This window comes from Dipodomys ordii, unplaced genomic scaffold (assembly GCF_000151885.1).
Source record: "Dipodomys ordii isolate 6190 unplaced genomic scaffold, Dord_2.0 Scaffold135, whole genome shotgun sequence".
NCBI classification, from domain to species: Eukaryota; Metazoa; Chordata; class Mammalia; order Rodentia; family Heteromyidae; genus Dipodomys; species Dipodomys ordii.
The window spans coordinates 1,807,315-1,834,799 of record NW_012267351.1 but is presented as its reverse complement, the minus strand read 5'-3'; the positions used below and the strand labels follow the sequence as shown (position 1 = coordinate 1,834,799).

Below are 27,485 nucleotides of genomic sequence, written 5' to 3'. Positions count from 1 at the left end.
GTTGAAAATGAACTTACCTTTCATTTCTACAGCACTGCCCATGCTTTCATTCTGTGCCTCTTGGCTGTGATATCTGTTGTTTATTGTCATTTTAGAGCAGAGCATCATAGAATTTGAGATTTAAAATGGGCTTAATGATTTTAAGTCAACCATCATGGTTTTCATTAAAAAAAAAAAACACGTATTTTCTTGGGGCTGGAAAGGTGGCTCAGTGGTAGAGAGCTTGCCTTGCATGCCTGAGGCCCTGGGTTCGATTCCTCAGCACCACATAAGCAAAACGAAAAAAGCCGGAAATGGCGCTGTGGCTCAAGTGGTAGAGTGCTAGCCTTGAGCTGAAGAGCTGAGGGACAGTGCCCAGGCCCAGAGTTCAGGCCCCATGACCGGACCCAAAAAACAAAACAAAAAAAAAAAAACATGTATTTTCTTAAGTGTTTGCAATTGGGGAGGAAGGTGTGCAGGCATGAATGATTTTTGGCATGGTGTGTTCAAGCACGTAGAGAGTGAATAGAAAATAGAGAATAAAAAAATTCTTATTGGATGACAAAATAAGATTTTGGGTGAACTTAACATGTATTTCTCTGTCCTCAAACTGGGGACCCTTACAACAGAGTCTAGTACTAATCACCAAGCAGAATATTTCTTGTGTCCTGGAATTTAACTGTGGCTCACCCAGGTGGCACTCACCTGGAGTTCAAAGAAAGAAAAACTGCTGGTTTTACTTCTCTCAATTCTACTGGCTTCAAGGTCGACATGAAGCCTATTGCAGACTGGTGGCATTTAGGGATTCTCTTCAGTTCTGATTTGTCAAGGCTAAGATCAGGGGTCTCTGTCCTTGAGAAGTCAGGAGGGCATATTGTTCCACTGCTTTAGCAGCAGAGAAGGCTGCGCCTCAACCCTCCATGAGAGGAGCATCTTCATAGAACCCCTGTATCCCTAACCATCTGAAATCAGAAAGAAGCTGATGTATCAGGCTGAGTTGCAATTATCAAACTATTTCCTGACCCTAATATTATGTACACCATTTCTACCCTGGGAGCTTTGGAAAGGCTTCCCTTAAGCAGTAGAAGGAGAATTGTTTACCAAGTATGACCTTGGAGACTTCCCAGTACTAATATGGCAATTATAATAAACTTCTGGGCTCTCCAACATCTACTTGAAATCCTCTACTCTCTCTATTCCCCATGCTCTTCCCAAACATTAGTGATCTCTTCAGTGTCCTCAGAACAGACCTCCTTACTTGGCAATACACCTCTACAGCTTGGGGTTTCTCCTACTTCCCTATTTCACCCCATCATCCGAGCCCTTCATCAGTCAGACAAAATTACATGTCTTACTCGAAGCCTACATATTCATTACACCCTAAATATCTTCCTTCTGTGCTGTATCACATTTAACGGAGTTTACAGTTTCACCCAACCATCCCTCTCCTCCTTTTGCACTTTATCTCCCTATATACTGGGCATTGGAATGTGCAACACTAAGAGGCACATTGGAGGGAAAGCCTGGAAACTGAGGAAGCAGCTTTTTGAAGGCCTTACCTGGGTTCATAGGTCTTCTCTGTACCAGCTTCTAATCATGGCCATGCTGCTTCTTTGAAGTCTTTGTAAAGTGCCCTCACTACCCCCCACAGTTACTTACAATTTTAAACTTGTCCACACCTTTATGAACTCATCCTTCTAACCATACCAATTAAGATTTGTGTAAGCTTTTGTGTATCTATATTTTTTTCTTGTCTTTGGAATCACAAGAAACTTTAAATTTCATCTTCCACATATCATATTGAGGCCACAGTCTGTATTTTAAAAATCAACCTTATGGCAATGTAACATATATAGATACAATGTAAACATGTAGTGTGTGATTCTCTGAGTTTGTTTAGTTATGCTATGAAAAAAGATCCCACAGAGCAAAAAAACTTACCATCTTCATTTTTTTAATCCATATTCAAAAGACTGAACCTGTCTCTCATCTTGTTCTAATATCAATTCAAAATGGATATAAGACCTGAAACCTTAAAACTACTATGGGGAAGAATAGGGAAAACATTAGAACCTACTGGAATAGGCAGGAGCATTCTGAAAAGAACTCCAGAGACCCAGAAAATAGGGGAAAGAATTGACAAATTGGATTGTATCAAGCTAAAAAGTTTCTGCACAGCAAAAGGTTTAGTCACTAAACACATTCATTTTCTTCCTGAATTATCTACTTGTGTATTTGTTTTCATTTTATTGGTATTGTTCTAAAAGATTTGTAGGCTTTTGGTTGTGTACACTGCAGATACTTCATCTCTAAAATCATTAAAGTCATTTTTTACTTAATTATAAAATATATTATGTATTATTGTATGTGGGAAATTAATACCAATCTATTCCATTACCATTTGACTTTTAACAAGGAAAATAAATATATGGGAGGGAATAGAGTAGATGGTTAATGATACAGGGGAGCAAAAAGAGAAGAGGAATGAGTTTTGATTTTTTTTTATAGCACAATTAGTTTAGATGGTTGAAAACATTCAAGTGAATACTTCCAAATCGCTAGTAAAGAGAATTTTGAGTGTTCACAACATAAAGAAATGATAGATTTTTGAGGTGATGGATGGACCAGTTATGTAGATTAGTACATTGCATGTTATGTACCATTGATTGAAATATCACACCAAATGACATAAACATTGAATATAACGTAACATTGGGTTGAGGATATGCTATCTCAAAATGTTCCTAATTGGTAGCCAGGCACCTGTGGCTCATGCCTGTAATCCTAGCTACTGAGGAGGCTGAGATTTGAGGATTGTGGTTCAAAGCCAACCCAGGCAGGAAAGTCTGTGAGACTCTTATCTCCAATAAACTACTCAAAAAAGCCAGACTGTGGCTCAAGTGGTAGAGTGCTTGCCTTGATCAAAAGAAGCTCAGGGACAGTATTGAGGCACAGAGTTCAAGCTGCAGGACCAGAAAAAAATTCCCAATTGGAATATAGATTATTTAAAATTGAAATTTTTTGAGGAAATGTTATTTCAAATGGGTCCTTTAGCCTGCTTTTTATACATACGGCAAGCCATAAAGATTCTTTGGGGGAGGGATGAACAGAGTCCTATTTTTCCTTGCAGTATATCTCTTATATCAGCACCAAATATTAACGGATCTGAAAGGAAAGAGATTATAATAAAGCAATAGTAGGTGACTTCAATATCCCTCCCTCACCCCCTGATTGCAGCAAAGGATAGATCACCTGCACAGTGTCCGTAAGGAAATATTTACACTGCACATCAGATCAAATGGCCTCTGCATTTTATCCAACAATAGCAGAAAGTGTTCCTTTACTTCATTTATTTGGCTCTAGAAGATAAAAAGGGATATGTGCCACATAACTCTTGATCTTCTCCACAAAAAAAAAGGCACCTCAGGCCTTCCCTCTCAGATGGCAACTAAAGGAAACTGGAAGGTTTGGTTGGCTCTGGAATGGCTGAGGAGATCAATGATCAATGCTGATTAATTAGCTACTGGTGTGAATGGGAGACTCCAGGGGTGTGTATTCACACACACATACACACAACACATATACACACACATACATACACACACATACAGCATCTTCTTCCCACAAGACGTAAATTTCAAAAGCAATTGCTGTGTTTCCAATTGTACCAATGACCTATTTGTCTGATTAAAGGATATGATAAAAAAAGATATAAGAGAAGCCTGGCACCGGTGGCTCAAACCTGTAATCCTAGCAACTCAGGAGGCTGAGATCTGAGGATCGCAATTTGAAGCCAGCCCAGGCAGAAAAATCCCGGTGAGACTCTTACCTCTCTAGTTAACCACTCAAAAATCAGAAGTGGCACTGTGGCTCAAGTGGTAGAGGGCTAGCCTTGAGCACAGAGAGGCCAGGCCCTGAGTTCAAGCCCTACAATGACATAAATAAATGCATAAATAAATAATAGAAGGGAAAAACATTTGTTCAGGGCAGACTCTGGGTATTTCCTAAAGTTAAAAGAAATATAAAAATACATATTTTCAGGTGCTATTTAGAGTACCAGGGGTTAGAATGTGACAGGCCAGATCCAAATCCTGCACTTCCATTTTATGCAAATTGAAATAAGCCATACACAAAATTATCTAATGGGGACATATGGACAGTATCCATATAGGTTTGATAGTATCCTATTCCTACGCATGATTTTGGAGCTATAGTAAATATTCAAGAAATAGAAACTATTATTATCACATGAATTAGCTTTGCCCGAAAAAGGAAATGCCCATTGATTAAAAAGTGTTCACTATACTTTTCTATACCCCAGAAGAGTATAGAATAGTGATACATAAACCAAAGAAAAATTGTAAAAATGTATTAGGCACACAGTTGATTTGATTTACTGCTTTTCTTTCTGAACTCTCTTCCTCTATTAAGAATCCACTACTGAATAAAATAAACCAAAGAAAAATTGAAAAATATATTAAGCACACAATTGATTTGATTTACAACTGATTTTCTTTCTGAACTCTCATCCTCTATTAAGAATTCACTACTGGGAGAAGAGATTCTGGTAGTGTTACATTTAGGGTTATGGAAATATCTCAGCTTTATCATACATTTACTATCTACATATGGACAGGCTTCTTAAACACACTGAAACTTTGTTCCATCAATAATAAGTAAGAAGGGATGGGGTGGTAGCTCAGTGGAAGAGTGCTTGCCTTGCATGCATGAGTCCCTGGGTTCAATTCCTCAGCACCACATAAGCAGAAAAGCTGGAAGTAGCACTGTGGCTCAAGTGGTAGAGTGCTAACCTTGAGCTGAGGAGCTCAGGGACAGTACCCAGGCCAAGTATTCAGGCCCCACAACCTACAAAAAAAAAAAAGAAGTGCAGCAAAAGTAATTCTCAGCTATATTGTAATGACTAAGAAAATGTCTCTAAAAATTATATCAATAATACTCAGTACTACAAGATGATTCATTTAACATAAACCATGCAAAAATAAAATTGTACAAGGATGGTTAGTTTTATATGCCATGATTATTTAAATAATGTAAAAAGACATAGATTGAATGTAAAGAATCAACTATCGCCACAGTTGATTTAATGCCACTTGAATTTATCACAACTCTCCACCACAAGGTCTCTCTCTCTCTCTCTCTCTCTCTCTTTCTCTTTTCCTGTCTCTCACATCTTATTCTTTTTTATTCTTTCTTCAAATACTACCCCTTCATGGTGTCTTGTTTTTATGCACATGCGATCTCTGTTCTGTTTTCTCTTATATGAAAATACCATCTCTGTAACACTGAGCAGATCTGATACCCATGCTGCAGCCAGGGGGACTGATGCCTCTCTTACCTAGTAGTACACTGATTACTTTGTCTTTTTTTCCAAATAGATCAATATACATCCTATCTACAGCATTTACAACATTTACATTACCTCCTGAAGGACAGAGGATATAAATTCTCAGAAAACTCAGAAACAGGCCCTGAGATATGGCATGAGATGGTGAGAATCACAATTATTAGTAAGCTAGCAGTGAACTCATGCCTCTGCACTAAAGGGAAGTGCCTTCTATGGGACAGAGCATGTGGATTCATTAGCTTTGTATACAGTATAGTCACATTTGACTAAGTTTTCCTTTACTCTCTGAAATGCCTAGAACCCATCACTAATTTCCACATGTGCCCAAAACATGGAAAGCTGTGATATAAATCAGCTCCAACTACTACCTGTACAATGATCATAGATAGAAGATTGAGGAAATAAAGCATCTCAGGCGACCTCTTTCAATCTCCCACCTCCAAGAAAATAAAGCGTATTAAAACTCAAATGATTACTGAGGGCTATTTTCTAGCTCTCAAAGAATGGGATGGGTTTCAGGGTGTGAGAGCCATGATCAAACACTTACTGTCTTCCTCTCTTATCCTGATTTTCTTCCTCGCTGTAGTAACTTCCACAAAGCCCCCTTCACATCCTTGTTCCTCAGGGTATAAATCAGAGGATTGAGCATGGGGGTGATGATAGTATAAAAAAGGGCAACAAACTTGCCTTCATTCTCAGAATAACTGTCCTTCGGTTGGAGGTAAGTGTAAATGGCTGAGCCATAAAACAAAGAAACCACCACAAGGTGAGACCCACAAGTTCCAAAAGCCTTTCTACGCCCAGCCATTGACTTGACCTTTAGCACGGCCCTGCCGATGTGTACATAGGAGCCTAGAATTAGTACTGCAGGAAAGACCAAAATCACAACTCGGGCCACAAACATCTTGGCCTCTGTTCCTCCTGTGTCCTCACAAGCCAGCTTCAGGAGGACAGGCATCTCACAGAAGAAGTGATTCAGGTGATGGCCACAGAGAGGCATGGCCATCATCAGCCCTGTCTGAATCAGAGAGTTCACCAGGCCTCCCAACCAAGAAGCAGTAGCCAAAATGTGGCAAAGGAGAGTGTGCATAATGGCTGTGTAGTGGAGTGGACGGCACACAGCAGCGTAGCGGTCAAAAGCCATCACCACCAGGAGCACACACTCTGTGGAGCCCAAGGCAAGAGATACGAAGAGCTGGGCCACACACCCTCCATAGCTGATGGTCTGGTCAAGTCCAGAAAGATTCACCAGAAGCTGGGGCACGGTGCTGGTGGTGTAGCAGAGATCCAGGAAGGAGAGATGGGAGAGGAAGAAGTACATGGGTGTGCGCAGTCGATGGTCCAGCCGGGAGAGGGCAATGATGGTGGTGTTGCCAAAGAGAGTCAGGGAGTAGGAAATTGAAATAAAGATAAAAAGGAGGAGCTCTAGCTGAAGCCAATCTGAGAACCCCACCAGAACGAAGCCCTCTCCCCAGCTGGTGTTGAATCTTCCCATAACCTTTCACCTTCACAATTAGCAGGAGTCAATTCAGTGTCTCTTGGGCTGTATATGAATTAAAACATTATTTGCAGGAATCTTATGTTGTAAATAGAACTTCAAAAAAAATTGTGGGGCTGGGGTCCCATTCAATGATGAGTCTCTAGAATGCATGAAGACCTAGCTTGATCTTTTAAAGCATGAAAGTAAATTAAGAGAAGTATCTAGTATATACAAGGAATCATTCATCAGCTATGTTGTTCCCTTTTGCTCCTTCTCCTATTCTGCAAGTCAGACTATTTCAGTAGATTAGGATGAATGACTGAGCCTGTTGAGAATCACACGCTTGATCCATGGATATTCACCTGCTTCTTTTTGGTTGGTGAACATGGTTGCAAGGGAGTGATGAGTATAGATCTATTCCTATAGAGGGAAAAGGTTTCACAAATTCATTCCTAAATTTTGCAGGAAATGTTCTCTTTCCTACCATGAGCACTTCCTTATCTCTAACCCTTGTCACACTGAAAAGTCCTTCATATGTCTTTGTTCCTCTAAAAGCTGTGAGCCTCTGAGTTACAGAGCACAGTAAGTTAAGCACATAAAAGGTGCTAAATCACTTTAATCCACAACATGTAGTAGATGTTAAATACATTCTGTTGGGTGAAACACTTGACTCTCCCATCAGGTATGCAAGAAAGGTTATTTACCTTAACACTGACTTTTCTTATAGTACAAATCTGAAGAGGATACGAGAAAGTTCAGCAGAAAGCAAGAAATCAACAATTAATACAGGCTTGCTTGAGCTCAATATTTTTGCCAAATTAGCCTATCCCTCCTCTTATGAGTTCTGCAGTCCTTCAAGATTATCCTCAGTGCTGCCGTGCTGCATCTGTAATTCCAGGAAGGTATTTTTCCACCACACCGATGTCTCTGTGGAAAAGGTGGAAAAATATTAATATTTAAAGACAAAAAGGTGTAGCCTAGCCAGCACACCAGTCATGATGACCACCTTAGTAGAATGCATGAGCTTATAAAGTCCATTGTCAGGTATTGACATATCACCTTTGCCACTTACCAGCTGACCTGTTCTAGAGAGTTACCTCTCTGAGTCTTTTGCTTTTTTTTTTTACTTAATTACAAATGAAAAACACTTAGTTTATAAATTTTTATGGGGTTTAAATACTTTGAATGATAGATTGAAGTGACAATGCATAGGTTATATGAACTTCTCACCCTCGTCTGTCTGTACCCATGCCATCCAATTGTTTTGTTATTTATCATTGTATCCAGGGACATACCTGAGGATAAAAGGCTCACAGCAGACATGGTGGGATGAATTAAGGGGACTCCATTCTACCTGATGGACATAAATGTCCAAGAAATATTTATTTTCTGTACTACAGAAAAGTATTAATACATCCACACCATTTCTCACTTAGGGGCACAAGGAATTTTTTCTAGCAATTTCTGTTTCATAGTTTATCACTATATAAAAGCATATAGATATGTTTATATATTGGCAGGTAAATAGAAGTATGGATATATGGAAAATGGTAGCATCATAGTCCGAAAGGCTTTCAGTATGATAAAACAATGAGCAGGAAACTGATAAGTACAAACTATAATCCACAGGATAATATTTCAGAAGGAAAATTGAATTCAGTTTTAAAACCTAAGCTAGACAAATATAGGATGAAGGGAACTAAATAGGAAGCCTATCAATAATAAAATACGCTTTTGTATTAATTTAGCATTTCTACATCCTAAAGCAACCAACAGAGGGAAACACATTGCTAATTGCCTATTGGGATATTTCTTATTTTCAAATGTAAATGCAGAATAGCTCACTTTATAAGTACTTACCCAGACATCCAGGAAAGAAAACAATTTCATTTATCATCCTTGAATCTTTCGGCTTCAAAAAGTAATGGGAGACTCATTTTGGACTGTCAGCTTCTGAGATGTTCAAGATGGGTGTGTCTATGGCACCTAGTTTGTGTGTGAAATAGAATTCTTGGATCAGTGTGCAGGCCTGGGAAAATGCTAGTTACATATTAGTTCCATGTTGTTCCTTCCTTCACCAAGGAGCTTGTTGAGGTTCATAGCCTATGGGATCATCTTCCCAATTACTATCCCATGCTTACTTGAACCAACTGAGTCTACAAGGGAGTTGGTGTATTACCAAACTACCTGTAGACCTTCAGTCTGTGAGCTGGTGTATTATCAAGTCATCTTCTGACACTAAGACTGAATGCATCGATTCTGCCCTGGGGACATTGCCAATACTTTCTTGACAGCATCCAACAAAGAATTGCTTAACAACTATAGCCTTGGAGACCTCCGGGCCCCAATGTGGCAATTATAATCAACTAACTGGCTAAGGTCTGCCTTGTAGTCCTCAGTTCTATTCCCCATACTCTGTCCAATCTAAACTGATCTATTCATTGTCTTCAGAACATACCTTCTTATATGCTCATACAATTCTGCAACTTGAGATTTCATCTACTTCTCTACTTTGACTTCAGTCCTACCAGCCCTTCACCATTCAGACCAAATTCTGTGTCTCATTTGAAGCCAACATTGTCCACTACATGCCCCAAAGCTTTACCCCATAGACCTTTCATATGCTTTTATTCTCTCTCTCTCTCTCTTTCTGTCTCTCTCACACACAATCTATTTCCTTATTGTGATATACTATACTGTTTTCCCTATGATATATATAGTGTATGAATATTTGTTATTACTAACCTGTCTTTATTGTCAATATCCTTAGGTATCCAGTCTTTGATTTGACCTTCAGCACTGCCCTGGGCAGTGTGTGCAGAGAAGCCTAGAATTAGAGCTGTAGGAAATACCACTATTACAGCTTATTTAAAAATTATCCATTGAGAGGGAATTGGTGAGAATGAGGCAACAGATGATACTATGCAATAGAAAATGTATTTATTACCTGATAGATGTAAAGGTAACCCTGCTTATATCACCTTCAAAACAATAATAAAGTAAAAATTTAGAAAAAATTATTGCTTGAACAAATAATACATTTCTACATGCCTCAAGAAATCAAATGGTCAATATTCAAAGTTACTTGCATTTATTCACTTAAGGAATCAAAATATAGCACAAGGAAATAGTTCTATCCTTACTAACATTATGATTGGCAAAGCTTTTGTGATATGCTTGAGTGCCATCAGGAAGATAATATTGTCTTCTGTTTTGGACCAGTGTTTGTGGATTAATGACATACTGCATGTGAGTAACTGTGTGTGATAGACATCCATCCATTGGTAGCTCATTCTTGTAAATACTGATTCAGTACCTTCTCTTGAATAGAGACAAAAGAAAATAATAAAATCTAATAACAAATAATAATTATAAATAAAATAAATAATAAATAAAATAAATAATAAAATAGATAAATAATAATAAAATCTAAAGTCTGATTATAAGCAAGCACTCAGAGAGATTTTGCCTGAAATATGAAATGGGAGGTGCAATATTCTCGTGTTTCATTCAGAGGGCTTAAAATCACTAAGGGAAATATTTAAAGCAGCTCAAGCACTATTATCATACTAGCTCTTACTTTACAATTTATGCAAATGGAACAAAATACTATGTACAATTATAGATGAAAGCATACACTTTTCAAGAGGATGAATATCACCCTTCTTGTGTCAGATAAAGGCTGAAAAAGTCAGTTTTCAAGCAAGTTTTTTTATTAATAAGTTTTTAATTATGAAAATACAGAGGGGTTATAATTACATGAGCAAGGTAATGAGTACATTTCTTATCAAGCATTGTTGCCGCCTCCTTTGTTTCCCCCTAACCATCCCTCAAGCAAGTTTTAAGATCCCTATCCCATTCACACATCTATGTTTCAATTATACCATATTCTAATTATGACAGGGTTAAAGTTTTCAGAAAGGGGAACCTACTGTCTCTGGGTCACCTATATTAGACTCCTTCATAGATTCTTTCTTACAACCAGGCTTCAATGTGTCCATCTTTATGCTTACCTTTGGAATCTCAATGAAAATTAAATTCTAGATAGTAGCCTTTCAGAGACTGTACTAAGATCACAATGTCTTTTTTTCTATCCGAGTTACTTTAATCAATAGATTTAGTCTGGAACATAGCAGATATTATATTCTATTAGCCCATTAAAAAAGTTTACATTAATGTATCTTTCCAGAAATGTCTGATGTGTTTTCAGTTTTTAGAATAGAATACATAGTTATTAGTATTATTTGTGCTTGCTGAAAATTATTTAATTCATTAAAAAAACAAAATGCCCTTTTTTTACAAATCATTATTGCAGTGTGATTGAGAAAAATAATGTATATTTAAAGAAACATTAAGTATATTACATAAAAGATATATATCACATATATACCAATATGATTCTGAGGGTTTTTTGTTGTGGCCAAAAATCATGTAAAATTTATTATTTGGTCTGTTTGCACCATATTCAACATGTTAAGAACATCCCCATATTTAACATTATTGCTTTTGAATAACGGAAAGCAGTTTGAGTTCCAGTGATGGCAGACCACTGTATTACCAGCACTCAGCCAGTAGAAGCAGGAAGATCCTGAGTTCAAGGCCAAGTCACATGGTGAGACCTTGTCTCAAAATTTAAAAAATGCTCCATAATCAGACAAAAAAAATACTATAGTACAGACACGATGCACACACATTTCAATCAATAATGGGCTGTATACATAGAGGGCTGTGGTCCCATAAGAGAGTAATAAAGTTGAAAAATTCCCATTGGTTTTAAGTGTAACTTTTGTATATGTAGATATATTTAAATATAGAAATGCTTGCTATCTTGTTACAATTGCCTACATTAGAGTCCCATGCCGTCCAAGTTCATAGACTGTGAGCAACGAGTTATGCCACAAAGCCTTGGCGATTAAGTAGATGGCTGTGCTAACTAGATTATAAAAGAAACAGAAAACCAGGGCGAATTCATATTCCTTGCACTCAGATGCATGCCATTTTTATTACACTACACTGGGAATCACTCACTTCATATAAGGTGCCGTCACATTTAACTGAGTCTTTCCCCATGTTTAGAATATCAGTAATATATCACTATTTTCTACATATAGCCAGAACACAGCTTCCTCCAGAGTGCGTGCTCCTAGAAAACTGATATAAATCAGCCGTCACTTTTTCACACACACAATTATAAACATGGCATTATAAAGCATCTTGACAGAATCTTCACTTCAAATATCCACAAACAGGAAGACTCTACAACCTTGAAGTCTCCTAAGAGTTCTTTACTAGTGGTCAATGGCCCTCAAAGAACAGGATGGGTTTTAGGAAATGAGAACTATGACAGAAAATGTTTTTGCTTTCCATTTTCCTCCTACCCTGAGTCTCTGTCTCTCCCTAGAACTTTCCACAGAGCCCCCTTCACATCCTTATTCCTTAGAGTATAAATCAGAGGATTGAGCATGGGAGTGATTATAGTATAAAAAAGGGCCACAAACTTCCCCTCGCTCTCAGAATACTTGTGGATGGGTTGGAGGTAGGTGTAGATGGCTGAGCCATAAAAAAGTGAAACCACCACAATGTGGGACCCACAAGTTCCAAAAGCCTTTCTGCGCCCAGCCACTGACTTGACCTTGAGCACGGCCCTGCCGATGTGTACATAGGAGCCCAGAATTACTGCTGTGGGAAGGACCAGGATGACAGCTCGGGCCACAAACATCTTGGCCTCTGTTCCTCCCGTGTCCTCACAAGCCAGCTTCAGGAATATGGGCATCTCACAGAAGAAGTGATTCAGTTGATGGCCACAGAGAGGCATGGTCATCATGAGGCTGGTCTGAATCATAGAATTCACAAGGCCTGCCAACCAGGCAGAAAGAGCCAGTGTCTGGCAGAGGACAGGGTGCATGATGGTCGTGTAGTGGAGTGGACGGCACACAGCAGCATAGCGGTCAAAAGCCATCACCACCAGGAGCACACACTCCGTGGATGCCAGCGCAAGGAAAACGAAGAGCTGGGTCACGCACCTTCTATAGCTGATGGTCCTGTCAAATCCATGGAGGTTGATGAGAAGCTGGGGCACGGTGCTGGTGGTGTAGCAGAGATCCAGGAAGGAGAGGTGGGAGAGGAAGAAGTACATGGGTGTGCGCAGCCGAAGGTCCAGTCGGGAGAGGGCAATGATGGCGGTGTTGCCAAAGAGAGTCAGGGAGTAGAAAATAGAAATGAAGATGAAAAGGATGAGCTCCAGTTGAGGCCAATCTGAGAAGCCCACCAGAAGGAAGCCTTCACCCCAACTGCTGTTGGAACTTCCCATAGCCTTTCACCTGCACAAATAGAAGAATACGTCTTGAAAAATATGGGTTAAAGCACTATTCTAAATATTCAACCTGTGTCCCCAAATCACAGGTTTATTTTTCTATATTTGCTATTTAGTTATATGTCCAGTTTTCTCATCTCTGCTATAGAGGACTGAACACCGGACTAGGATGATGTAACCTCATTCTGTTTGTTTCATGATGTTATGCAAATCACTGAGTCCTATAGATCAGATGCTTCCTTATCTGAGACTGAGATGATATATTACCATTGTTCCAGCACTAAGGTAAAGATACAAGGAAGTGATGAGCAAACTGATTTTAAGCAGATCATGTAGACCTGGAATGTAGCTTGCTGCTCAAGGAATTGTGTAGTACGGATTATCTAGCATTGAAATATAGAAATTAATAAATTAATAAAAGCAAACATACAAAAGTACAGCATTAGTTTTTTTTCTATTTTCCCCCCATTTTCTTACTCTAGTAAGTGGAGTGTTTCACTAAGATTAGGAACCAGGACTAACCAGGCTGCTACCACAAAGTTGGCCCCTGGGTTCTAATATTTCTGTCTGCTCAGTGAGCATGGTGAGCCAATCCCAGAAGCCCTGGTCATAAGCAGCTGCTATCTTCACCAAGGACTAAGGATAGATCCATCCTTCAGGGGGAAAATAATTTGCAACAAATATGTTCATTATCAGACTTGAAATCGCCTCCATTTTTTGACCCAACTTATAAATTCATCTGGAAGAATTGTTCACCAGGAAGAAATGTTCTCACCTCTGGAGCCCAAACTTCTTTGTGCAGTTTTTCTCTAACACTAGCAACATGCTGAAAGTCATTTACATGTCTTCTCCCACTCGGGCTGCGAAACGTGCATCTAAAAATATTAATATCTTTCCCGATGGCACGTAAACTGTGGCAAATTAATGTTTCTTTCATTCATAGTCTGTAGATATCAAATAACTTTTGGTGAGGGAAACCTTCATAGTCTGTAGATATCAAATAACTTTTGTTGAGTGAAACATTTGGCTCTTCAAATTTTATTTCCTCAAGGCACCTGAGATTTAACTACAAACATACTTTCATAAACTATGTCAATGGTATATGTAGAGAATGTCAACAAGTTAGTCAGAAATGAAGAGAAGAACCCAGTAAGCACCAGCACTCAATGTCAGTAATTGTGTCACACTAATGCATTCCTCTTCATTAACTCTGCTGGAAGGTTGTCAATGCTTCGACCCTGCATCAGTGATTCTAGGATTCCAGTGTCAAGAGGATGCCTCTGTGGAATAGAACAAGAACAGGCTATTTTATAGACTGTCAGTGCCTATGCATAAATACTCAATACAAGGAAGACGGCGCCTTCCTGGACATCATCAACTTATGAAGTCCATAGTCAAACTTCTACATGACACCTATGTCACCTCTCAAGTCTTCCATTCTCAACACTCACTTCCCTGAGTCTCAAATCACTAAACAGTGAAATAAAAACAATTCACCAACTATGATGACATTTCAGTGCTCAGATACATACTGAAGTGACAGGGAGCATGTTATGTGCACTGGTCTGTCTGCATCACTATTCTTTAAGAGCCATTCAACTGGCTCTGCTTAATTTCTTTACCATTGTATCCCCATTGCTCAGTGTGGTACCAGAAGAATGAAAAGATCTTAACATAGGATGTTGAATGAATTCGTGAATTCATTTGTCTGATGCATATGAATGTTGAAAAATATTTGTTTTCTGTACAACAGGAACATAGTAATACATCTGCATAGGTTCTCATTTAGTAGTCCAAAGATTTGAACTATTTCTGCTCTCTTTTATGAACCATCTCTGCTCTCTTTTATAACAGCATATAGATATGCTTATTGTATTTGCAATTGAACAAAATCTTGGAAGAATGATTATAGGAAAACACTGGAATGTTAATCCCAAAATAATTTCAATATGATGGATGACACAGAAGACTTGACCCAATAAGTAGATACTAAATTGGGTAAGATAGCAAGGCAGAAGGAAAAGTTGAACTCAACCACAAAGTCTCTGTGGGACAAATATATTATGGGAAGACAAAATTGAATAAAAAATATGATAAAATTCAACATGTGAGTAGTTCCCACTTCACTGATTTTATCAAATGTAATGCAAGAATAGATCCTCATAATAATATGGAAACTTTATCACTTTAGGTTGGAAAGAAACCGAGGTCATTTCTTTCCAGGGTCTTGCACCATGTCAATAATGACCAGTCAATACAGAGTCTCAGCCCTAGAAGTGGTGTAGTAAAGGCCATGCCTCATTCCCTCATCCATAATTTCGTATCTATTTTCCTCATCTCCAGTCCCTACTTGTGTCTTCAGAATTTCTTTTACTCCTCTGTCTATCAGATAAACTAAGTTCTTACTAAGAGTCTTTGTTTACTATTGCTCTACATCATTCATCTAGTTCTGAAAACATTCAATTCTCTGTGGCCTCCATCCTGGAAACAAATCACCTATGAACTCACACTGATAGTGTTAGTGCGTAAATAATGGCTAACACATGCAGGTGCAGAGTGCGTCCCATGGGGGAAGCTATTGGCCAGGTCCTTAGACAGGGAGGAAGCCTGTAGCAGCTCCACTTCTTTTCACTCAGGGAGACCTGGAGGGTGTCCTGCTCTTTAGGGATCTGTTATTTTCGTCTGCTGTACAGAGTCTCAATATCAGGTGATCTCACGGTCAAGGGTTTTTCTGGCTCTGCTCCATATATTCCATTTATTTTGCTTAAGCACCACCTTAACACCTGTGTAATGTTTGTGAGTTCCTTCTTTGGAAAATATGTATTGCTCTCTCATCTCCCAGATTTGAATCTAGATTTTTTTGTATACCATTAAGTCTGCTTCTGTATTTCTTTATGACTGTTTAGATGAGTTGATTCTCAGGCCATGCAGATACCAAACAATCCTTTGACCCATCTCCATGACAACCAAGTTCTACACGCTCAACATTCTTTGATGTAGACACCATACCTTTCACACTATCAGAAACCAAACACTGTCCAGTCATTCCCCACCAGATTTTTGGTGATCATCAAGATTACCCTAAGCACTCAAAATGTTTTCTAGCATAATATGAAGGTTGATTTAAGTAATTTTGGTTGACATTTGAAGACTGAACCAATAAATAGTTCAAATACTAACCTCACCCAACATATTGTCTTCATCTAGGATGGATGGTCTCCTTTTGTCTTCTCTTCTAAGAAGCCTTCATTTCAGCAACTAGGAACATGCCTGTGTTCTTTGCCTTCTGACTATGATATCTGTAATTTTCCTTGCATAATGGGACTTGGACATCTTAGGATTTGAGCTTTAGAAAGTCTCCAAGTGAATGTCAACATTTACACTTTATGTAAGAAAATTATTGCCTTAGTTTATTCAGTTGGAGAGAAAGATATAAAGTGGTCATGTTTTGATCATGCTTGTGATTGGCTGGGTAGATAGGTAGATAGATGGGTGATCAAGAATGAGTATCAATTACAAAACAGTTTCTGCCCAAATCTAACATTACTGTATTCTCCACTTAGGGAAATGCCAAGAGGGCTAACTTCCTAATGGATTCTTTCTTTTTTTTTCTGGCTTTGAAAACTTGAACCCAAAGTTGTTCTTCCAGGAAGTACTCACCCAAGCCTAGGAAGAATAAAATCATAGTCACTCCTGGTTCTATTGGCTTCAAAGCAATGTGAGACCTTTTCAAGACTGTTGGCCTCTAAAGAGATTTCTTCAGGGTGGACAAGAGCTTTGACTCAGAGCTCCTGTCTTGGAGAGGTCATCGTGGCTTGTAGCTCTGGCCCCCAGCAGCAAGGCTGCTGAGGTTCATACCCTGGGTGGTGGTGGCAGCATGTTCCCTGTGCTCACCCTACAGAGCCCCAGAGCTTGGGTATTCTCAGACACCTCCTCACCTTAGGTAGGGCGTGGTACCTTACACATGCCCTGGGGAAGAAAGAACTGTTTACCAGTTGTGTCTCTGGAGTTTTGTGCGCCCCAATGTGGACAATTATAGTCAAGTGACTGGCTCTCCTATGATTACCTGGCAGTCTTCTGCTCTCTGTAGTTACTGTGCTCTGCCCAAACCAAACCGATCTTTCAGTGTCCTTAGAACAGTTTCTTGGTTTCTCATGAAACTCTCCAGCCTGGGTTTCCTCACACTTCCTATTTTGACCCCTATCCTAGTAACCCTTCATCAACCAGATCAAATTCCATTCTTCTGCTCCCCCTGCTTGGAATCTTTTCTATCTCTGGACTTCTCATATCATGTTTATGCTCTCATTTATGTGTATTGTTGATCTAGCTGAATATTTATTTCCTTGATGGAGTGCTTGACTTTTTTTGGTGTCACATACAATATTTAATATGTTAGTTTTTTTTTTTGGAGGGGGGTCTGGTCGTGGGGCCTGAACTCTGGGCCTGAGCGCTGTACTCAGCTCTTCAGCTCAAGGCTAGCGCTCTACCACTTGAGCCACAGCGCCACTTCCAGCTTTTTTCTTTTTGCTTATGTGGTGCTGAGGAATCGAACCCAGGACCTCATGCCTGCGAGGCAAGCGCTCTACCACTGAGCCACCTTCCCAGCCCCCATATGTTAGTTTTTTGTTTGTTTTTTGTTTTTGTTTTGGTCGGGTCGTGGGGCCTGAACTCTGGGCCTGAGCGCTGTACTCAGCTCTTCAGCTCAAGGCTAGCACTCTACCACTTGAGCCACAGCACCACTTCCGCTTTTTTCTTTTCTCTTATGTGGTGCTGAGTAATGGAACCCAGGGCCTCATGCATGCAAGGCAAGCGCTCTACCACTGAGCCATCTTCCCAGCCCCATATGTTAGTTTTTTAATTAGGCTTTTCGACCCTGACTTGAAGGGAATCCTTATCCACAGGGTCTCAGTCTCTTTGGAAGCTGGGATTGCAGGTTTGATGAACTTCTATACTGCAGTAATTCACATTTCTATGAACAGTCCCACATCCTTGCCAGCATTTGTTCTTTCTTTCTTTGGTATTCTGTCTGAGGTGACATGAAATCTTAGTGTTTTGATATATCTTTTCTTTATAGCTAAAGATGATGTAGCTAAAGATAATTAACTTTTCTTTCTGTATTTATGGGCTTTGGGATAATTCTTTTCTGAGTGGTCCAATTCATCTGTCCCTTGTTTAATTGGATTATTTGTTGATTGGGAACTTAACTTAGGAGCTCTTTATATTCTGATTATTCACCTGTCAAATGAACCTCTGACAAAGTTTTTTTTTCCCATTCTGTAGGCTCTCTCTACATCCTGGTAACCATTTCCTTTATGTGCTGAAGCCTTTTAAATTGAAGCAGCCTCATTTGTCAGTTCTTGCTCTGATAACCTGAGGTAATGGAGTCCTTTTCACCTATATCTTCCAGTGTTTTCCCCATATTATCCTATAACTTTCAAGGTTTCGGGTCTTATATTAAGATGTTTGATCAGGGGCTGGGAAGGTGGCTCAGTGGTAGAGCGCTTGCCTTGCATGCATGAGGCCCTGGGTTCAATTCCTCAGCACCACATAAGCAAAAAGAAAAAAGCCAGAAGTAGTGCTGTGGCTCAAGTGGTAGAGCACTAGCCTTGAGCTGAAGAGTTGAGGGACAATGCCCAGGCCCAGAGTTCAGGCCCCACGACTGGACCCAAAAACAATTTTAAAAATTTAAAAAAATAAGATGTTTGAGCAATTTTTTTACAGGGTGAGAGATAAGGATATAGTTTTAGTCTTCTATATATGAATATTTAGTTTCCCTAACACGACTTGTCTTCTCTCAGATGTATTTTTTTTTTGTCGGTCATGGGGCTTGAACTCTGGGCCTGAGCGCTGTCCCTCAGCCCTTGAGCTCAAGGCTAAAGCTCTACCACTTGAGCCATAGCGCCACTTCTGGTTTTCTGATAGTTTATTGGAGGTAAGAGTTCCATGACATTTCCTGCCCAGGCTGGCTTTGAACTATCATCCTCAGATCTCAGCCTCCTGAATAGCTAGGATTACAGGCATGAGCCATCGGCTCCTGGCCTTCACATGTATTTTTGTACCTTTTTCAAAAATTAGATGATTATGGTTCTATGGGTCTATTTGTGGGCATTTTCTCGTATGTTTTTCTGTATTTCTGTTTTTATGCCAGTGCCATGCTGGCATGGTTACTTATGACTCTGTAGTATAATTTAACATTGTTTGTTTGTTTTGCATGGATTTGTGTTAGGTATTGAATGTCTTTCATGCTTCCGTGCTAATTTTAGGATTTCTTTCCCTATATCTGTGAAGAATTGCATTGTAAATTTTATGGGGAATTGCACCCAATCTGTAGATTATTTTTTATAATGTAGCTATTTCTACAATATTAGTTCAGCCAACCCAATCTAATATCTTCTTCAGTCTCTCTTTTTATAAAAAAAAGTTTTTTAGTTTTCATTATCAGTTGGTTTTCCTTTGCCTCCTTAATGTGTTCTTTGGTATATTTGAGGCTATTTTGCATTGAACTGGAATTTCATATTAGTGGACTTTTTGGATATGGCAAATATTGTCTTATTTAACCTAGTATCATGCTTTAATTATGTTTTTACATAACAAGTTGATTTTACCAGAGTACCATGTAGCATCTTGTCTTTTAAAAAAAAATTTTTTTGTCAGTTGTGGGGCTTGAACTCTGGGCCTGGGCACTGTTCTTGAGTTCTTCAGCTCAAGGCAAGTACTCTACCACTTGAACCACAGCATCACTTCTGGTTTTCTGGTGGTTAATTGGAGATCAGAGGCTCATGGCCTTTCCTGCCCAGGCTGATTTTGAACAGCGATCCTCAGATCTCAGCCTCCTGAATAGCTAGGATTACAGGCATGAGCCACCAGTGCCCAGCTCTTGTCATGTTTTTAAAGACCAAATAACATTCCACTGCATGTATAGACCACAGTCTGTTGTATTCATCTACTGATGAGCATCTGGATAGTTTCCACATATTCATCCTTATCATGGATAAAGCTGCTATAAACATTTGTGTATGAGTCATGTAAATATATCAATATATGTCATTGTAGACTTAATCAAATATTTTAGCTAAAATAAAGATGTCAGTCACATACTTGAAAAAACTAGAACATTATACATTTTCTATACCTGATGTTCTTCAGTACAGTTAATTTAGAGGCAAGAGAAGTCTGACTGTATGTGTTTGGAGGTCACAAATTGGTAGCCTCTAAAGAACTGTTTGGCTTACACAGAAACTAGGACCATAAATTGGGACATTACACAGCAATCTGAAAGACTATTGTCAATAGAATAGTAGAGCAAGGGGAAGAGAAAATTCTACAAAGTGGTGTCTTTATGCATGATAAGCAAGAAATGTTCTTTCTTTTTCTAGCTAATTTGAGCCACTTGGGAGGCTGAGATTGGGGTGCTTGTGGTGGAAGGGCAGCCTGAGTATACATAAAACTCCTCAGCACATAGGGGGACACTGTGTTAAACAGCTATGATCCCAGATGCATGTGAGATTGAGGTCAAGAGTATCATGGTTCTAGGCCAGCAGGAAAAACAATCATAATACTCCCTAACAAAAGAAAAAAATTGGACCTGGTAGCATGTGCCCATTATCCCAACTATGACAGAGGGCCTGAAATAGATGGATGCCTGGGAAGAAAGTAAGATTCTATCTGAAAAACAGCCAGCTCACCTGGGTGCTAGTGGGTTATATATAGAATCCTAGTTACTCAAGAGAATGAGATCTGGAGAACTGTAGTTTGAGGCTAAGCATCAGATTGCTTCTCCAAAATGACTAGCAAAAATCAAGACTGAAGGCAAAGTGCTAGTTGAACAAACAAGTCAAGTGAACACAAGGCACTGAGTTCAAACCCAATATAGACAGACAGACAGACAGACAGACAGACAGACAGACAGACAGACAGACAGACAGACAGACAGACAGACAGATAGATAGATAGATAGATAGATAGATAGATAGATAGATAGATATTGGTGCAAAAAAGGCTCAATGTCAGTACCATCAAAAAAGAATAAGGGGAAAGAAAGAAAGAAGGAAGGAAGAAGAAAGAACGAGGGAGAGAGAAAGAAAGAGGGATGGAGGGAGAGAAAGAAGGGAAGGAAGGAAGGGAGGAAGGAAGGAAGGAAGGGAGGAAGGAAGGAAGGAAGGAAGGAAGGAAGGAAGGAAGGAAGGAAGGAAGGAAGGAAGGAAAAAGTTAAAAATAAATTTTCATATAAGGAACATTGGAATTGGCAGAATGGAAGTAAAAGTGAGATTCATGGTTACTGTGCAACCTAATTGTCTATATTATCTTAGTTACTTAAATATTTTCAGACAATTCAATCATGAATAAGTAAGAAGAGTAACAAAACTAAAAATGATTCAATAAACATGAGTAGATATATCTAAAAATGTATATGCTCCATGATCTATGTCTGACCATGATCTCCTTATTTTCTCCAAGTAAACTAAACTAACTATAAAAAGGCTGGGAGGTTATTGGAGAACTAAGAAACAGGCTTTGCCATATGGACAGATGTTGCCAAAGTCACAATAACTTAGAAAGCCAGCATTAGATTAACATCCTCTTCACTTGGGTGCATGGCTGTCTTTGTGGACACACATTGGAAATCATTGAATATGGTGTTGTCGAACTTACTTGTCTTCCCACACTCTTAGCACTGCCTGAACTCATCGCTATGTTCCACTGGGGGCTGGAATATACCTTCTTGCCAAGCCCATTGTGTAGAAAGTGCTGAGATGAATCATCTGACTCCTTGTAAAATGATCATCGACACTTACAAAGCATCCCAAGATCCCATTTTCACCTTCCAACAAAGAAAGGCAATAAATCCCTAAAGCCCCTGAAGTATTCTGAGGGCTGTTTTCTAGGAACCAATAGACTTCAAAAATAAACACAACAAAAACAAAAACACTGAGTGTGTTTCAGGCTACAAGCCATATGATAACCAATCTCTCCTCCTACCCCAAGTCTCTGTCTCTCCCCAATACCTTCCACAGAGCCCCTTTCACATCCTTGTTCCTCAGGGTATAAATCAGAGGATTGAACATAGGGGCGATTATAGTATAAAAAAGGGCAACAAACTTCCCCTTGCTCTCAGAATACTTGTGGATGGGCTGGAGGTAGGTGTAAATACCTGAGCCATAAAACAGAGAAACCACCACAAGGTGGGACCCACAAGTTCCAAAGGCCTTTCTGCGCCCAGCCACTGACTTGATTTTCAGCACTGCTCTGGCAATCTGTGCATAGGAGCCTAGGATCAGAGCTGCAGGAAAGACCAAGATGATGGTCCTAGCCACAAACATCTTGGCCTCTGTCCCTCCTGTGTCCTCACAAGCCAACTTCAGGAATATAGGCATCTCACAGAAGTAGTGATTCAGTTGATGGCCACAGATAGGCATGGCCATTGCGAGGCTGGTCTGAATCATAGAATTCACAAGGCCTACCACCCAGGAGGCAAAAGCTAGTGATTGGCAGAGAACGGGGTGCATGATGGTCGTGTAGTGGAGTGGACGGCACACGGCAGCATAGCGATCAAAGGCCATGGCCACCAGGAGCACACACTCTGTGGATGCCAGAGCAAGGAAAACGAAGAGCTGAGTCACGCACCCTCCATAGCTGATGGTCCTGTGGAGTCCATGGAGGTTGATGAGAAGCTGGGGCACAGTGCTGGTGGTGTAGCAGAGATCCAGGAAGGAGAGGTGGGAGAGGAAGAAGTACATGGGTGTGCGCAGCCGAAGGTCCAGTCGGGCGAGGGCAATAATGGCGGTGTTGCCAAAGAGAGTCAGGGAGTAGAAAATAGAAATGAAGATAAAAAAAGTGAGCTCCAGTTGAGGCCAATCTGAGAAGCCCACCAGAAGGAAGCCTTCACCCCAACTGCTGTTGGGACTTCCCATAGCCTTTCACCTGCACAAATAGAAGATAACTCTCATGTCAAATGTAGTACAGTTCACTGCTAGAAAACTTTGCCTAGTATACGCAAGTTCCTGGGTTTGATCTTTAGCACTGGAAAAAATTACAAATGAGTAAGTCAAACCTAACATTAAGAAAGGTTACACTTGTATTTATGGGTGTTTTCTCAACTTCTTGCTCTAGTGAATGGTGTGTTTGACTAAGATTACAAGCCAAGATCAATGAGACTGATACCACAAGTTTGGCCCTAGAGTTCTCTTACCTACTTCTCTCTGCTCAGTACCGATAGCTAGCCAATCCCCGGAACCTGTGGACATCAGTAACTACCATCTTCACAAAGGACTGAAATGAGTGTAGATCCTTCAGGGAAAAGTTTGCAACAAATACGTTCATTGTCATTGTAGGGCAAACTTCTTTCTGTAGTTTCTCTCTAGCACTACTCACACCCTGAACGTCTTTTATATATACTTGCTCCCTCCCCAGCTGCAAACCCTTGAGTGCTAGAGAACCACAAGAAGTTTAAAAATATTAGTATCTGCTGGGCTCTGGTGGCTAATGTCTATAATCCTAGCTACTCAGAAGGTTGAGATCTGAGGATCAGGGTTTGAAACTAGCCTAGGTAGACAAATATGAGAGATGCTATTTCTAGCTACCCAGCAAAAAGGCAGAAGTGGAGTTGTGACTCAATTGGTAGAGTACCAGAGCATTGAGCAAAAAGCTAAGTCAGAGCATGAGGTTCTGAGTTCAAGACTTAGTATAGGTGCCCAAACACATAACAAATGTCATCCCTCAGAGCATGTAGAAGGAGCTAAAATATGTTGCTTTCATTCATAGCATGTAGATGTCAACTAACTTTTGTTGAAGGAAACATGTGATTCTTGCAAATCTCATGAAAAAACATTTCCACAAGGCACCTAAGATTTAACTACAAACATGTTTTAATAAACTATGTCAGTAGTATATGTAGAAAAAATGTTTCTTTCCTTCAAAGTTTGATTATTCTCAAGGGGAAAATTAAGATATAAAAAGTTCATTTGAAACGTTAAAAAACCAATAGCCAGCAGCATTTCGTCAATACTTTATATAAGCAACTGTGCCAATACATTTGTCTTCATTAACTCTGCTTCACTGGAAGGGCGTTGCCAATGCTTCAGTCCTGCACCAGTGATTTCAGGAGAGATTTGTGTCATGATTGATGCCCCTGTGGAATAGATTAAGGTCAGGCGAACTTTATAGACTAAAATGTTAGTGCTATGTATAAACACCCAGCTCACAGAAGATGGTGTTTGAATGAACACCTTGATGGAAAGCATCTATGGTCAGACTTGTAAATGTCACCCATATCACGTCCCAAGTCATCTGTTCTCAAGACTTACTTCCCTGAGTCTCACTAAACATTGAAATAAAAATGTTACCAACTATGATGGGAATCCAGTGCTCCTACACACACTGAAGCGACAAGGAGCGTGTTGCGTACACTTGTATCATCAGTCTGTCTGTACAGCTACTCTTGCACAGCAGTTCACTGGGTCTGCTTATTTACCACTGTATCCCTGTTAGCTCAGTGTGGTACCAGAAGAATGAAAGGCTCCTAACAGACGATGCTGAATGAAGTAATGAATTCATTTGCCATCCTGACATCTTGCCTGGTACATGTGAATGCTGAGGAATATTTGTTTTCTGTGCAACAGGAATGTAGTAATATACCTGTGCAGATTCTCATTTAGTAGCACAAAGATTTTAAGCATCTTTGCTCTCTTTTATAGAAACATATAGATGTGTTTATTGTAGTTGCCATTGAACAGAATCTTAGAAGAATGCTTATGTTCTAGAATCTTAATCCAAGGGTAAGTTCAGGGGGTAGGAATGTGGCTTAGTGGTATAATACTCGCCTAGCATGCATGAGGCCCCGGGTTTGATTCTGTGCTAACCCATAAACAAACAAAGAAAAAAACTAAAAGAATAATGTCAGTAAAATGAAGGGAACAAGAGCCCTAAACTAATAAGTAGATGTCATGGAAGGTAAGATAACAAGGCAGAGGGAAATTGAACTCAGCTTTATAGCTTCAGCTGGGCAAATATAGAGTAGAGATGATTAAATTAAAAGTTTGAATTATTGAATAGCGGGAGATAAAGGAGTATTCAACATGAGAATGTTATCTATTTGTCTGGTTAGTTTTACCAAGTGGAAGCTCATACTGTCTAGAAATGATGATATAGACCTTTATCACATATTTTAGAAGAAAACTGTAAGGTCATTTCATCTCAGGTTTCACACCACCTCAAAAATAACCACCCAGGCAGAATCTCAAGCCTGGAACTTGCTCAGTAAAGACCCTGCCTCATTTCTTCACCCAGGGTTTTCACATCTCTATCTTCCCCATCCCTCAGCCCCTATCTTCATAGTTAGAGGAATTTCGAAGCTTTCACTCCTTCATCTACCTGATCAGCTAGGTTCTTCCTAATAGTCATGGGGTAGGGGGAAGGGTCATGGGATTGAATTCTGGGCCTGAGCACTGTTCCTCAGCAATTCAGCTCAAGGCTAGCGCTGTACTACTTGAGCCCCAGCACCACTTCAGTTTTCTGGTGGTTACTTGGAGATAAGAGTCTCATGGACCTTCCTGCCCGGGCTGGCTTTGAACCGTGATCCTCAGATCTCAGCTTCCTGAGTAGCTAGGATTACAGGCGTGAGCCACCAGCGGTTGGCTGGGTTTGGTCTTTTTATGTGGAGCCTTTTGTGCAAAGAGAGTCCTAATACTAGGTGAACTCAAGGTCAAGGCTTTTTCTAGTCTTGTTCCAACAGATTACCTTCTTTTGTCTAAACAGCACCTTTACACCTGTATATTTGCTCGTGAGTTCCTTCTTTGGAAGATATGTATTGCTCTTTCATTTCTGAGTCCTCACATTTAAATCTAGATTTTTTTGTATCCCATTATGTGTGCTTCTATAGCTTTCTTATGACTGTTTAGAAGATTACCTGATTCTCAGACCATAGAGACACCAAACAATCCTTCCACCCATCACCATGACAACCAAGTTCTACAGACTCAATATTCCTTCCTTTCACACTATCAGAAACCAAACACTATCCAGTTGTACCCAACCAGATTTTGGTGATCTTCAAGACTACAATAAGCACTCAAAATGTTTTTCAGCATAATATGAAGATCTGAGTTAAGTAACTCCAGTTGACATTTGAAGACTAAATCAATAAATGGTTTAAATACTAATCTCATACAAAATATTGTCTCCATATAGGCTGGATTGTCTCCTTTTGTCTTCTAAGAAGCCTTCCTGGATTCATTTCAGCAAGTAGGAAGATTCCGGTATTCTTTGTCTCCTGACTATGATATCTGAATTTGCTTTGCATAATAGGACTTTGACATTTTAGGATTTGAGCTTTAGAAAGTCGTCTAAGTGAATGTCAACATTTACACTTTATGTAAGAGTGATTATTGCCTTAGTTTATTCTTTTTTTGTTAATCTTCTCTGTATCATTCCAATTTTAGTATATGTGCTGCCAAAGCAAGTACCTAAGTTTATTCAATTGTAGAGAAAACCATAAAGGTGATCATGTTTTGATAAGCTGTTTGCAATTGGTTGGGTAGATAAGTAGATGGGTGATCAAGAATGAGTATCAATTATAAAACTGTTTCTGCCCAAATCTAACATTTCTGTATTCTCCACTTAGGGAAATGCCAAGAGTACAAATCAGGGCTAACTTCCTAATGCATTCTTTCTTTCTTTCTGGCTTTGAAAACTTGAACCCAAGGTGGTTTGTCCAGGCAGTACTCACCCAAGCCCAGGAAGAACAAAAGCATAGTCACTCCCGGTTCTATTGGCTTCAAGGCAATGCGAGACCTTTTCAAGACTGTTGGCCTCTAGAGAGCTCCCTGTCTTGGAGAGGTCATCGTTGCTTATAGCTCTGGCCTCCAGCAGCAAGGATGCTGAGGTTCACATCCTGAGTGGTGGTGACAGCATGTTCCCCGTGCTCACCCTACAGAGCCCCAGATAGAGCTGGGGTACGTCACCTACTCATCTTAGGTAGAGCTTGGTGCCTCGTACATGCCCTGGGGAAATTGCCATAGGCTTCTTTAATGGTATGAAGAAAGAATTGTCTACCAGTTGTGTCTCTGGAGTCTTGTGTGCCCCGATGTGGACAATTATAGTCAAGTGACTGGCTCTCCTATGATTACCTGGCAGTCTTCTGCTCTCTTTAGTTACTGTGCTCTGCCCAAACCAAACGGGTCTTTCAGTGTCCTTAGAACAGTTTCTTGGTTTCTCATGAAACTCTCCAGCCTGGGCTTCCTCACACTCCTACTTTGACCCCTATCCCAGTAACCCTTCATCAACCAGATCAAATTCCATGTCTCATGCGAAGCCTACCGTATTTTCCTCCCTGGCTCTTTCTCTTCTCTAGA

General features: G+C 39.8%; 3 protein-coding genes across 3 annotated transcripts; all 3 read right to left on the bottom strand.

Annotated features, from left to right (window-relative positions):
• Positions 1–5,903: 5,903 nt before the first annotated feature.
• LOC105996746 (olfactory receptor 10-like) lies at positions 5,904–6,839 on the bottom strand. Its single transcript, XM_013030930.1, has one exon. It carries the CDS (start codon positions 6,837–6,839, stop codon positions 5,904–5,906), a length of 936 nt encoding a protein of 311 aa, XP_012886384.1.
• Positions 6,840–12,198: 5,359 nt separating this feature from the next.
• On the bottom strand, positions 12,199–13,134 carry LOC105996747 (olfactory receptor 10-like). The gene has a single exon (XM_013030931.1). The coding sequence runs from the start codon at positions 13,132–13,134 to the stop codon at positions 12,199–12,201; it is 936 nt and encodes a 311-aa protein (XP_012886385.1).
• Positions 13,135–22,112: 8,978 nt separating this feature from the next.
• On the bottom strand, positions 22,113–23,048 carry LOC105996752 (olfactory receptor 10-like). Its single transcript, XM_013030935.1, has one exon. The coding sequence runs from the start codon at positions 23,046–23,048 to the stop codon at positions 22,113–22,115; it is 936 nt and encodes a 311-aa protein (XP_012886389.1).
• Between the last annotated feature and the right edge of the window lie 4,437 nt (positions 23,049–27,485).

Coding starts and splice junctions, on each gene's coding strand:
- LOC105996746 (XM_013030930.1), bottom strand. CDS start 6,839: ATGGGAAGATTCAACACCAGCTGGGGAGAGGGCTTCGTTCTGGTGGGG.
- LOC105996747 (XM_013030931.1), bottom strand. CDS start 13,134: ATGGGAAGTTCCAACAGCAGTTGGGGTGAAGGCTTCCTTCTGGTGGGC.
- LOC105996752 (XM_013030935.1), bottom strand. CDS start 23,048: ATGGGAAGTCCCAACAGCAGTTGGGGTGAAGGCTTCCTTCTGGTGGGC.